Consider the following 14760-nt stretch of genomic DNA (forward strand, 5'->3'; position numbering starts at 1 on the left):
ACAACACTTTTTTTTAAGCTTTGATCCAAATTGTGCCGTTTTCGCTTTAAATTCAAATGAGATCATGCTCACAGGCTTATTTTAAGAAGAGGGCGGAGTTATAAGTGCCTATGCATCAGCATAACAGCAGATTCAAAAACGTGACTAATAGGGATGCTTCGATCAGGATTTTTGCAGCTGATATCAAATACCGATTGCTTTTCATGGTGATACCGAGTACCAATTCTAATGCTTCAAGCTTTATAATGCATAAAGCACATTTTCCCTCTAAGTATGATACTTGTGGCGATCTCTCCTTACCTAAGAGAATTCAAGTCATGTTTATTCATAGCGCTTTTTACAATGTAGATTGTGTCAAAGCAGCTTAACATGGTTCTAGTAAAGTCCAGATTTCAGAGTTGAAGTTCAGTTTAGTTTAGTTCAGTTGGTTCAAATGTCACTGCTGAAAGTTAAAACAGTGTAGAGCTACTCCACCGAAGCGCAGCTCCACAAATCCCAATCCAAGCAAGCCAGTGGCGTGTAAAAAAAAAAAAACATCGCCAATTGACGAAGTGACAGGGAAAAAAAACAACTCTAGAGAAACCAGGCTCTGTCGGGCATGGCCATTATTCTTCTTGCCAAACTTCCTATGTGGAGCTGCAATAAATAATTTTATTTATTTAATTTATTAGAATTAAGGATGCTGCAAATAATCCTTTAAACACATCTCTTATAGCAATTTAGGTGTGAACAGGTCATGGCCAGAAGCAGCTTTACAGAAAATAATAGATAAAACAGATCAAACAAATCATATGAAAAATGACAAACAATGCAATTTGGAACCATTGCAAATGATGGGAGAAGAATTGAACATGTCTCAATCAAGATAATATATAATATAGTGCATATGTGATGCATAAGAAGTTAAAACGCACAGCAACAGTAAATCCATTACTTCTTTACTAAGAGGAAATATGTCTATAAACTACTCTTTATTGCAATAAGTATTTTACAAGAAGTTATATTCAATTCAATTCACCTTTATTTGTTTAGCCCTTTTGCAATGTAGATTGTGTCAAAGCAGCTTCACATAAAAGGTCATAGTAAATTGGAACAAGGTAGTTCAGTTTGCAGTGTTTAAGTTTAGTTTAGCTCAGTTCAGTGTGGTTTAAAATCACTACTGAGAGTCCAAACACTGAAGAGCAAATCCAACGATGCGCAGTTCTACCGATCCCAAACCATGCAAGCCAGTGGCGACAGCGGAGAGGGAAAAAAAACTTCACTAATGGCAGAAGTGAAGAAAAAAAACCTAGAGAGAAACCAGGCTCAGTTGGGCACGACCATTTTAATTTCTCCACTGGCCAAACGTCTTGTGCAGAGCTGCAGTCTCAGCGGCGGAGGCTGGAAGCTGGCCTCAGCGAAGACTCGTTATATTATTAAATATTTATGTTAAAAATATATATTTTTAAGTATTATTTATCTAATATTTCCTAGGTTTTAGTGAATTTGCAGTGACTTTTAGTTGTTAAATGTATAAAGGCCTAAATACATGCAAGGTCATTCAAATATTTTGTTCATCTCCAACTAACACAAACACTTTATCATTAACGCAAAAAGAGATCGGCGTTTCCCAAACAATGACGTAACTCCTGGCTGAACTATCATAGTACAATGCATCATTTGGGAAAAGAACGATGTAGTGACGAATGTTTCCCAAAACCGTAGTTTCTCTGTCGCAGATCCATTGTTTGAACCACGTTAGTTATAACGTAAAAAAAACCGTCTATAATGATGCTCTAAAAAGGGTGGAATAACAACTTCTTTAGAGAAAAGCCCCATAATTTTTGTGCAAACTACTGCTTTACATGCACTCGCATTAAAAAAAAATACAATATTTAGTTTGGGTAAAAACATGCACTCATTTTCCATAATTGAAATATATGTAAACGACATAGGACATATGTTTCCTTTACAAATATTATTGAGAATACTCCATATAAAATAGTTAACGTAGGCTATATATTTTTGTTTTCACAAGCTTTGGAGATGTAACATAGCCTAAATTCCGCTTTTAAATAATAGGTCACCTATAGCTTTCGTCATGAGCCACGGCTGTGTTCAAAATGGCATAAATGTTTTCAGGGAATGCAGTTGTCATTTTGAAGGTTGCAAAAACTGAACTGTATGAACTAACGTTTTTTTTTAATCATTCCAAGTTTAAATGTTATAATGTTCTAAATAAATAGGTCATAGGGGGGATAACGGGGAATAGAACACAACCAGGAACTATGCTTCTAACTACAGCTCTAGAGGTGTAGTTACAAGAGTACAAGTTTGCGACGCAGTTTGTGCATGTTCGTTGGAACGATGGATTTGGGAAACACCAAATTAACGAACTATGTTTGTAATGATGGAACTTGCGACCTTAGTTAGCTAACGATGGTTTTCGGAAATGCATTCCGGATCAGTGAGTACCGATCAAGTCAATATATGTGATTATTGGCCAATGCTGATCGATCGGAGCATACCTAACAATGAAAATGTTAAAATAAGTGGCTTAGAAGAAGTTAGACTATGGAGAATACAGTGTTCATTTGTGCATCATAAAAGTGGACATTTATAACGCCTCTTAGTCGCTGACATTATCTTCATTAGACACTCTGCTGCTTCTCACTCAGGGCCGTCCATGCTAAGAGAGAGAGATCGTCACTAATGGGTGGGGCTTTCCCCCGCTTATGACACGTACAAAGTGAGAATGTCAATCAAAGTGTTTCGGCAGACTGTGGGATTATAATAACTAGAATAATTTATTTTTTGTGCCGTTATTCGCTGGCTATATTCACACACTGTTGCCACACAGCTGTGTTTAAACCCCTTATAAAAGTGCTTTTTGCATAATAGGTCCCCTTTAAATTTGTCGGTGTGTCGTGCGATTTGTTCCTCATAGTGCATGTCCAACGAGTCTAAATGTTGTTGCTGCTTCTTCTTCTGTGTCGTTCGTTCTTCTTCTTTTTCTGCATTATTTTCTGCACCTTTTTTTTCCCAAAGAATCTGTCTGTCAGTCTGTCTCTGTCCCACCTAACATGACTTCTTGAATAACGCAGCCTCACTTCCTCTGACCAGCAAAACCCTTCATGCAAAAACTACCAGTGTGTCTGTTAGTGGGGTTAAGAGATGAGGGCTAGGCTTGGCTGATCTAGATGGACTCTCTCCTGTCTTGTCTGCTGTTCTGCTGTTATGGAGCAGTTACTGAAGCCCAGTTACAGTATGGACTTACCAGTACCTAGGGGTACCAGCATGCATCTGCTAGCCAACCTGATTGTTTTTTTATTTTTAATTTTTTTTTATCCTTGATCTGGTTCATTTTGCTGTAAGTATGCTAATGTGTGTTTTTAATTGCAGCCCTCAAGGTAAGTGTGTTATCGAGATGCCAAATGTTTGTGCCTCTGCTGTAGGAATGATAATGTGGTTTGGAATAGGTCAGAATTATTCTCGCTTGGCGGCACCGAACAAAAATGTGCATGGCTGTTTATTGGTGCGCTGATATGTAATAGTCCGAGGCTACTTTTGAAAATGGAAAGGTTTTGTTTTAATTTGAACCTTGAGGTGTAATGATTAGGGGTTTTAAAATGAAAAACTGCTCTAACATTTACATTTTATTTATATACATGTAGTGCTCAGCATAAATGAGTACACCTCACAGATCTCCCTAATTTTCTATAGGATGCTTTACAATAATATATTTGTGTATATACATTAGATTAGTCAGTACTAAAGGCTAAACTGGAACTAATCTAACAAAATAATTTAAGATGGCGATTATAATGTTAGGGGAAAATATTGATTCAAATTTTAATACAGATTAAAAATCAAGGGAAACATAAAAGTGTGTGTGTGTGTATATTTCAGTTCTGTAGTGTTTTTTGTAACACTTTTTTTGAATTTTAAATGTAATATCTTTCTATTCCTAAAGATTTTTGGTGACCAAACTCTTATTTTAATAGATATTTAGGTAGATTACAGTGTTCATTTGTGCATCACAAAAGTCCACATTTATAATGCCTCTTAGTGGCCGACATTATCAGTAGATACTCCATGATATCTCTAATAGCAGACGGCTGCTTCTCACTCAGGGCTGTGTATGCTAATGAGGGAGAGAGATGGTTACTAATAGGCGGGGCTTTATGACACATACAAAGTGAGAATGTCAATCAAAAGTGTTGAAAAATCAAGAGAAACAAATAAAAGTATATATTCATATTATATTATTATAGATTTCAATTTTGTAGGGTTTTTTTGTAACACCATTTTTGATTTTTCAATGTAATATCTTTCTACTTCTAAAGATATTAGGTGATCAAACTCTTATTTTAATAAATATTTATGTTTAATGAAACTGTTTTGGTTAAATGCACCAAAATATAATGTCTATATTCACTGCAAAATGGATAAAAAAATATACATATTCAAAATGAGTGTACTCGTTTATATTTTGGACTGTATATATGAAGATACATACATGTATATAAATATGAAGTGCTATTTGAAATATTCTTTTAAAATTAGCCTTTTTTTCAGTCTCCTATGTTTATATTCAGTTATTTCACTTTAAAGGCAGTGAAAAGAACCTATTCTTTGCTATAAAAGTAAAATTACTCAAAAAATGTAAACATTCTAAACATTCACACACACACATATATATAAACACACGTTTAGGCAATTCAACATGTAGAACATTTTCTTCAGTAGAAATTTTAGCTGAAACTGGTTTATATAAAATACAAAATCAATCATAAAATTCAAGTTTGTATTTTGGGAGTCAAAAACATCATTCAAGCATGATTGCCGGTTTCCCCCACAGTCCAAATATATGCGCTATAGGTGAATTGAATAAACTAAATTGGCCGTTGTGTGTGTGTGTGGATGTTTCCCACTTATGGGTTGCAGCTGGAAGGGCATCCGCTGCGTAAAACATATGCTGGATAAGTTGGCGGTTCATTCCACTGTGGCAACCCCAGATTAATAAATGGACTAAGCCGAAGGAAAAATTAATGACAGTATATATGTTATAATGTTTATATAATATTAAACATATTTTTATTGAAAAATTCTATGAATATAATGCAATTACAATACAATTAAATTTAACTTTTTGATGGAATTAGATGAGACTCAAAATTTAAAATGTTAACTAAGTTTTAAGTAAAAAAAAAATGACAAAAATAAAACTTGAATAAAAATAAAGTAATAAATATGATAAAATGAATTAAAAAAAATTATTCAGGGAATGTAATATTCAGGCACAACAAAATTCAATGATGAAATCTGTGGGTTAAATCGCCAAGAAACTGAAAGAAATCATTTAAAACTGAATCAACTTTCTACCTCTCAATACTGTGAGAGTGAATGGTTTTTGTTGTTTATGAAAGTTGTTTTGACGCGTGAATTGAAATTAATCAAGTATGTCATTTTGTAAACAATTACCCAAACAATGAGTCTTAAACAATGAGCCGATTCAGACATCTTGTGGACAAATCAAGTAGTGCAAAAAAGCTATTTAAATGGTGTAAATTAAACAGATGAGTGTAAGCAAGTGTGAAGTAAACACATTTAATCATATTAGAAATTATACTTATTTTTCTTATGGGTCACTGATGGAAAATATCAAGCATTTAAGTGGCAACTTATTCAAAGGTACAACTTAAAACCCCAAAAAACAGCATGACATATCCATATGGTACCCTTATGGTATTGCACACCTCTTGCTATATATGTACTGTAAATGTCTGCAATTTTGTGTCCAGTTTTTATTTTTTATTAGTTTATGTATCAACAAAAAATTGCAAGCTTAATTTAGATGGTGAACTTATAATTTGATCTAAAAATAATCCCTGTATTTCTAGAATAGTATGCAAACTCTTTTTGTTATATCTGTCAGAGGGAAGTACCAGTATCATAACTTGAGAGTCATTAGTGTGTGTTTTTGACAGCGGGAGATGTTGTTGGAGCTGATTCATGAGGCTGTGCTTTTCTATAACTCGTGTCCGTGTCATTGTTTGTTTGTTCTTCACCTTGTGTTTCCAGGGTCAAGGAATGTTGCCTTATTTTGCTAACTTCCGTCTGCTTGCAGAGTTTTCCACACCCTGTGTTAACCAACGGTAGGTGTTTTATTGACCGTCCAGTTATTTTTCAGGCACACTATGTAAGCTTATTTTAAAAGCATTTCAAAATCGTATTGACCTCAAACTTTTGACCCGTAGTGTGTGTGTATGTATGTATGTATGTATTTATATATTTATTTATATATTTATATATATATATATATATATATATATATATATATAAATATATATATATATATATATAAATATATATATATATATAAATATATATATATATATAAATATAAATATATAAATATAAATATATAAAAAAAATATATATATATATATAAATAAATAAATAAATAAATGTATTTATTTATTTATTTATTTATTTATTTATTTTAACATGAAACCCAAATCAACAATATTAAGATTCTCAGTAAATATTCACTTTTTTTTTTTGTGCACATAATTATATTTTTAGCTAATATTTGTGTTGAACATTTTTGCTGACTCAATGTGTGGCGAAAAATAATAAGCAATAATATCATGGCAGTGGAATGTTACAAGTGTTTTTGTTTGATTTAATTAATTGTTTATCAGTGTTTTGTCATTTTTACTAGCATTTCTATTAGTATTTTTATATTATTTATTATTATTAGTATTTTTTTGCTGTATTTTGTATCATAAAATTCTGTTGTCATTTTATTTTAAAAAGTTTATTTTTATTATTTTATTATGAAAGATTATTTATTTATTTATTTTAACATGAAACCCGAATTAACAGTATTAACATTCTCTGTAATTATCCACTCTCTTTTTTTTTGTGCACAAAATTATATTTTTAATTAATATTTGTGTTGGACATTTTTACATTTCTGCTGACCAAATGTGTGGCGAAAAATAATAAGCAATAATATCATGGCAGTGGAATGTTACAAGTGTTTTTGTTTGATTTAATTAATTGTTTACCAGTGTTGTTGTTTTGTTATTTTTATTAGTATTATTGGCTGTATTTTGTATCAAGAGATGCTGTTGTCATTTATTTAAATAGATTATTTTTATTCATTTATTTATATATTTTCATTTTAACATGAAACCCGAATGAACAGTATTAACATTCTCAGTAAATATTGTGTAGTGGTTAGTGCGTCGACACATGGTGCTCACGGCGACCCGAGTTCAAATCCCGATCGAGGTCCTATGTAGATATTTACCCTCTCTCTGCTCCACACACTTTGCTGTCAATACTCTCTACTGTCCTGTCCAATAAAGGTGAAAACCCCAGAAAAAAAATAATTCACTCCCTATTTTGTGCACAAAAATATTTTATTTAATATTTGTTTTGCTCATTTTTACATTTTTGCTGACCAAATGGGTGGCAAAAAACAATAAGCAATAATATCACGGCAGTATTTTGTTTGATTTATTTACTTATTAGTGTTGTTTTGTCATTTTTATTAGTATTTTTTTATTTTTTATTATTTATTAAGGCTATATTTTTGTACCATTGAATTTCCGTTGTCCTTTTTACTAATAATGTATTAATAAATTATTATTAAATTATTTTCCTTTTTTTTTTTGCATGTTTACTTGATTTAACTTTTACTCTAATAAAAATAAAATAAAATGGCATTTCCTTGGCTGACAATTTGTTTTATCCTAATATGAGCCAAACGTTAATATTTGCATATTTAAGTGTTTAATGTACAGTTGAAGTCACATTATTCACCCTCCTGTGAATTCTTTTCCAAATATTTCCCAAATGATGTTTAGCAGAGCAAGGAAATTTTCACTGTTATTCCTATAATATTTTTTCTTCTGGAGAAAGTCTTATTTGTTTTATTTTTATTTTTTCATTTTTTAAAAACCATTTTAATGTCAATATTATTAGCCCTTAAGCAATATTTTTTTCAATAATTCAGGAGGGCTAATAATTCTGACTTCTACTGTGAATGTAGTAAAAATAGGGTCTACTGTGAATGTAGTAAAAATAGGGTTAGTCTAGATGCCTTTCTAATGCTGTCTTTAAGAATATTCCAAATGGATGTTGACAGCATGTCACTTTGCTCACCTGTGTTTCCAGCTGGTTCTTTGAAGTATTAGGTTACCCCAAATCCTCCAGGCCCAACATGGCTAATGGTGTGCTGATGGCAGCGGTGTTTTTCCTGGTGCGGATCGCCGTCATGCCCGTTTACTACAGCCGGATGTGCTCCGTGTACGGCACCGAGGCCTTCTACAGGGTCTCATTTGGCGGCCGGAGCGCTTGGATATTCTCCAGCATCTGTCTGGACATCATGAACGTCATGTGGATGCATAAAATCTTTCGCGGCTGCTATAAAGTCTTGCAATCCAGCCGGAAATCCAAACCTGAGAGTCAAGAGAACGGAAAAACAGATTGAGCTGGGTGGGGGGAAACTGTGAATTTTCACTTTTTACACGACTTGCTCACTGAATGGGTTGTCGTGTTATTTAGAAATGGATAACTAAGGACACTATCAAGTAGTGACCGGAGATTGAACAAAAATACAAAACAAAAAACACCCCCCAGAGCAATATTTCACAGGTGAAACTTAAAGACATCTTATATGCTTGGAGATACTTTTATTTTGTAATTTTTTTCAGGGGGGAACTGCACCAGAAGTGCTAACAGTGCACTGTACGCATCCACCGGCTGAACTGTATTTTAACTCTGTTGAATTTTTAAAAGCATGAAGCTGGTTTTAATTTAACTGTGGGCTGGTAAACCACGTTATTTATTCGTCGGAAAAAACAAAGTTCAATCCGTCGCTCTCAATCACTGTACTATGTGCCAATGGTCAGCAAGATGTTAACGTTTACCTAAATGCCGCGTTTATTGACTGTGAAATATTCTTCCACACAACAGCGCTGCACTACAAATGAAGAAAATCTGCCATCCGAATCATTCTACTGAAGATGGAAGATCAACGTCATGCTGTAGTCGTGACTTTTTAATGGAGGAAATGCAACCCAGGCTTATTCTGAAAACGTTGCCCTATATACATTTCTGGAGATCGACAAATACGTCCCAGGATGTACGTTTTTTTTTTGCCGTTTTTGGCTGCTGTATACGCTTTTTGAGTTCTCAAATTTCTCTCGCGAGTGCTATTCGCGCCTGCTGTTCACGCGTAAATCCACCAGAGGCCGTGTTTCGACTGACTGACCAACCAACCGATACCCCCACCAACCCCCTTCCTAAACCCAACCAATAGTGTTTTATAAAACACAGATTGACCAGCGCCCAACCACTTCCCTAAACCCAACCAACTTGTTTATTTAAATTTTTGGCTTTTGTTTTGTCTTACCTGCTTTGTGGAATCGTTCTTTGCCACTTCAACTCCTCTCTGTGTATCAAGTCTTCTGATGTTTGCTGCGAGCCACTGGACAAACTGGTTACAGCGGGAAAGCCGTCCATATGGAGGTAAGCGGTCAGCTGCTAGTGTGAAAAGGATCTGCATCACACCGCCCTTTATCGTTCATTTTAAAGACTAAATGCAGCATAGCTCTGGCTATGTCATTCGCAATCTCCGGAAATGTATACAGGGCTACGATTTCAGAATGAGCCTATGTTGAGGAAATGTTGAAACATGTTGGTTAAATCGCCAAAATATTTTCTATACAAGCAGTGAACTGTACTTGTTAAATCCGATTAAACCGGTTTACACTCGCTCCAGATTCACCTCAGATTTAAAATCCCTTTCACACACGAATGCTTTGTTCGCACTGTACAGTTAATTGCATGCGGCGATGTTGTTCTCTGAATGTTTGCATTGTACATAGAGATTTTACTGAACATATGACGGTTATTTTAATGAACGTTTGTGTACAGTGTATCCAATCAGTACCGAACTTAAAATTTATCGGGGCTATTTTGACAAATGGAATCGCGAGAGCTTGCGTTTGCCGAGCTCATTCGAATGTCGAAAAACTCTTTTCCTTGCATTGCACCTAATTTATTAATCCAGTTTCACACTGGGACAGCATGGTAATGTTTGTACGACATATTTATTATTTTTTAACGGAAAGATATACACGTCGTTGATGTATCAGAGTAGATATCTATACAGCATACGAGAGAATTTCACAATGCAGAGATGCTTTTATGAATTCATTGTCACCATGTATAGTCTAGAATATTCGCACACGCATTCGGACGTGAGAGCGCATGACGAGTTTTATTGTTTTGTTTTGTGTGGAAACGATTTTCTGTTTTTAACAAACTTAAGTACTTGAATTTTGAGAACTATGAAGGGGAATGCCTGTTATTGGGACGAGTTATACAGGAATACATGTGAGTTTATGTTTTGCCTTTGCATCTAGTCACTCAAAATGCCTTTTTTTTTGGTTAAATAAACGTGCTTTATTTGATTCCTTCAGCGTCTTTTTGTACCACGCCGTTTTAAAAAAACTAGCAAATGCTGGTAAGATATGTTTTGATGCTAGTATGCTGGTCTTTCTGGTTTCAATTCTGGTTTTGCTGGTCTCGATGCTGGTTTCAATGCAGGTTTCGCTGGCCTCTATGCTGGTCTTGCTGGTTTCAATGCAGATTTTGCTGGCCTCTATGCTGGTCTTGCTGGTTTCAATGCAGGTTTTGCTGGCCTCGATGCTGGTTTTGCTGGTTTCAATGCTGGTTTTGCTGGGTTCAATGCTGGTCTCGATGCTGGTCTTGCTGTTTCGATGCTGGTCTTGCTGGTTTCGATGCTGGTCTTGCTGGTTTCGATGCTGGTCTTGCTGGTTTCGATGCTGGTCTTGCTGGTTTTAATGCTGGTCTTGCCTTGTCAGGACCAGCATTGAGACCAGCACTGAAACCAGCGAGACAAGCAAAATCAGCTCTGAATCCAGCTAAAACAGCAATGAAACCAGCAAAACCAGCATTAAGACCAGCATTGAAACCAGCAAGACCAGCATTGAAACCATAAAGACCAGCAAAACCAGCATTGAAACCAGCAAAACCAGCTCTGAATCCAGCAAAACCAGCATTGAAACCAGCATGACCAGCATACCAGAATCAAAACATACCATTATCAAAACATTATCAGCATTTGCTGTTTTTTTCAGCAGGGTGTTTAGTCATGTGTGACTGTTTTTTTCTGTTTTGTTCTTGGTAACATTACAACCAATGGTCAGAATCGTCAGTATGATAATGAAAATCCTTGCAAAACCCAACTAAAATTCACCATGATTTACTATAGTAAAAGTGTAGTGCCCTGCTGAACAAACCAGCATATGCTGGTAAGTTATGTTTGGATGCTGGTTTTGCTGGTTTCATTGCTTGTCTTACAGGTTTCAATGCTGATGTTGCTGGCCTCGATGCTGGTCTTGCTGATTTCGATGCTGGTTTCAATGCTGGTCTAAGTGCTGGTCCTGCTGGTCTAAGTGCTGGTCTCAACACTGGTCCAGCAAGACCAGCACTGAGACCAGCAAGACCAACATACCAGCATCAAAACATATCTTACCAGCATTTGCTGTTTTTTTTTCAGCAGGGTGTTTAATCATGTGTGACTGTTTTGTATTTGGTAAAGTTACAACCAAAGGTCAGAATGATAATGAAAATCCTTGCAAAATCCAGCCTTACAAAAATTCACCATGATTTATTATAGTAAAAGTGTGGTAGCCATGTTTATTTTGAGGTCGTACAAATACAATGGAAAAACTACGATTTAGCACAGGGGTGCTTAAACTCGGTCCTGGAGGGCCGGTATCCTGCAAAGTTTAGCTCCAACCCCAATTGGACCCCAGGTGTGGCCAATTGGGGTTGGAGCTAAACTTTGTAGGATACCGGCCCTCCAGGACCAGGGCCTAGCTAATCAAGCTCACACTACGCTTTCAAGAACATCTGTGCAGGTGTTTTGAGGGAAGTTGGAGCTAAATGTGCAGGACACTGGACTTCCAGGACCGAATTTGCGCACCCCTGGTCTAGCAAAACCATTGTGAATTTGTGGTTACCATAGTTATAGTTGTAGATACTGTAGTTTAAATTGACCATTTGGTTGAATTTCAGAAAAACAGACATTTGGAAACGGAAGCAAGCAAAGGAAAAATAAGGGATAGTTTATTAGTTATTTAAACCTCTTGCACGTCATTTCCGAGGCTGATTTATACATATTTGGAATTGAATTTTTACTTATTAATGAATTAAAGAAAGAAAAATATTTCTATACACAATGTCCAAACCTTCAGTGTTCAACAGCGTTGATGTTTGATTCATGGGATGTGGGAAATGCAACAGTATCTGTATGTTTTATATTTCCACACGCTGTCATGGGAGATTGTTATTTTGTAAGGTTTACATTTGTTACTACGGTGGCCACAGGGATCGTGTTTCTACAAACTGAGCGAAAGAAAGTAAGTGCATGCACTCGACGATCGATACGACAGTTGTTTTGAACATGGGTAATCTTTCACGTGTCTTACTTTTTTTCACTTACATTATGCCATTTGCCTCAATAAAGCAATATGTTCATTTTGAGATTGTTTTTGTGTCGATTCTTTTTCAGGTGAAACCTTTGTAGTGGTTTATTTCAGTATCATCAAATTAAATGATCATTTTTTATTATTATTATTATATATTATTATATATATTATATTATTATATAAATTATATTTATTTTGATGGTCCATTTGAGTATTAGTAGACTGTCCGCTTAATATCTGTTGATTCTGCTCCTTCAACAGACATTTAACTGACTATAAGAAACTTAGCAAGTACATGTCAACTTACACTAACCCTAACCCCAACCTAACAGTCTACTTCTAATCTACTGAGAATTAGTTGGCATGCAGATGCAATGTAACTTAAATTAAACAAACAGACCATCAAAATAAAGTGTGACCTTATTTTATACAAAGATTGCATTTAAAGGTGCCGTAAGTAAGTTTGACACCCAGTGGTTGAACTAGGTATTGCATTCCTGGATCAAAACACGCAAGTGCAGGTTGCCAGATTGAGGTCCAACAGGAGCGAGTCTGAAGATTGAGCCTAAAGGCTGATTTAAATCGTGTTCTATATAAAAGCAACGGCACGCAATAGAAGGAATATTCTCCATATTAAAAGGAGTTTTTGTTCTAACCAACACCTTGAATTCATTTATTAGAAATGGCTTCTATTTCTTGCAGCTGAACAACAGAAAACTGACAATGACCACCTCATACACGTATGTGCTTTATTCAGTGTTAAATGCTAATAATGTGAGTTTGAATGCCATTTTCAAGTCTTGAAAATAAAAAACTTGAGCTTTAGATCTCTGACTCAAAACCAACACATATCAGTGATTCAGCGTCTACGTTTAATAATGTTAAAGAGGTTTAATATGTATTAGAGTATGAATCTTTCCATTTCCTTAGAGTGCAGTAAGTGCACTATTCTGTGCTTCTGAATGGCTCTATTTAAATTTCCATCATGTTTCTTCTGGTGCAAACAGCCCATTTGCTTATCACTGCAAATCTCATCACATAGCTGTTCACATAATGTTTACATTCGTAATATTTATAATATGTGCTAACTAATAACCACCTCATGACAAATGTTAACAAATGGGTACGTCTTATTTGGTTTGAAGAAGTGAGAAAGACTTTAAATTATAATTAACAAATGTTTGGCACTCCACTGGGATCGTTATGTTATCAAACGATTTTGTCATTATATATTTTTTTACTTTGACGTTTTAGTGGTTTCCTTTTACATAGAATAATACACTGTTTTATGGTTTAAACCAGAGATGCCCAAACTAGGGTCCGCGGGCCAAAGTTGTTATCCCATCCCATGTTAGAAGAGGTGTCGTTTTTTTGGTAATTTGGTGTATTGTTGAGGTACAAAAAAGCAAACTGAAATTCATTTTCTTTTCAGCTTAGTCCCTTTATTAATACGAGGTCGCCACAGCGGAATGAACCGCCAACTTTTCCAGCACGTTTTATGCAGCGGATGCCCTTCCAGCTGCAAACCAGTACTGGGAAACATCCATAGACACTCATTCACTACGGACAATTTAGCTTACCCAATTCACCTGTGTACGTCAGTAGCAACAGGCTAGCTCAGAAACTCAATTGAAAATACTGGGGTAAAATAAACGGTCTTATTTAAAGACATGACAACGGGAAATGGAGTTAAATGCAGTGCTTCTTGTTCAATCTGAGGCCCACTTCATATCTCATATCTAACAGGCAGTGAAGATCACTGATTTTTAAGGAAAGAAGTTCTTAAATGTGACAATTGAACTGTGTAATGGAAAGACAGTTCACTGGAAGTCCTTGGGCTGACTGGCTGAAAATTAAAAGTCTGTGTGCATATAGCCCATTATGATTTTATTGAAATAAATTCATTTTAAAATGTAAATAAAGAATTTATTGTATTATTTAATATGATTCAATATATAATTTTAAAATTAATAATATAAAATAAATTAAGAAATTACCCATGTCAACTTTAATCGATTTGTGTTGGGCAACTTGAATGAATTTACAGTGCAGTTTGGCATATTTTTTGGCTCTTCATAAGAAAAAGATGGGGCACCCCTGGTTTAAAGGTTTTAAAATTACTGTAAAAAAGGTTTAAACATACCAGCAACTGGACATCGTGTCAATTTATGGTACTTGTTACTAAGCAGCAACGCTTTCACAACATTATTAATATTCATAAGCTGCGTCATCATCTGGTTCT

The 14760-nt window shown here is 35.1% G+C and overlaps 1 protein-coding gene across 3 annotated transcripts in view; it reads left to right on the plus strand.

Annotated features, from left to right (window-relative positions):
* tlcd4a (TLC domain containing 4a) overlaps nucleotides 1–12573 on the plus strand; it is a 37549-nt gene extending 24976 nt beyond the window's left edge. For all 3 annotated transcript variants that reach the window (XM_056450126.1, XM_056450125.1, XM_056450128.1), the window contains 2 exons: nucleotides 6064–6137; nucleotides 8170–12573. In XM_056450126.1, coding sequence (XP_056306101.1) covers nucleotides 6064–6137; nucleotides 8170–8485 — 390 coding nt within the window. In that variant the 3' untranslated portion in view covers nucleotides 8486–12573. The remainder of the gene's footprint in view (nucleotides 1–6063; nucleotides 6138–8169) is intronic.
* The last annotated feature ends 2187 nt before the right edge of the window (nucleotides 12574–14760 follow it).

This window comes from Danio aesculapii, chromosome 24 (genome assembly GCF_903798145.1).
Source record: "Danio aesculapii chromosome 24, fDanAes4.1, whole genome shotgun sequence".
NCBI lineage: Eukaryota > Metazoa > Chordata > Actinopteri > Cypriniformes > Danionidae > Danio > Danio aesculapii.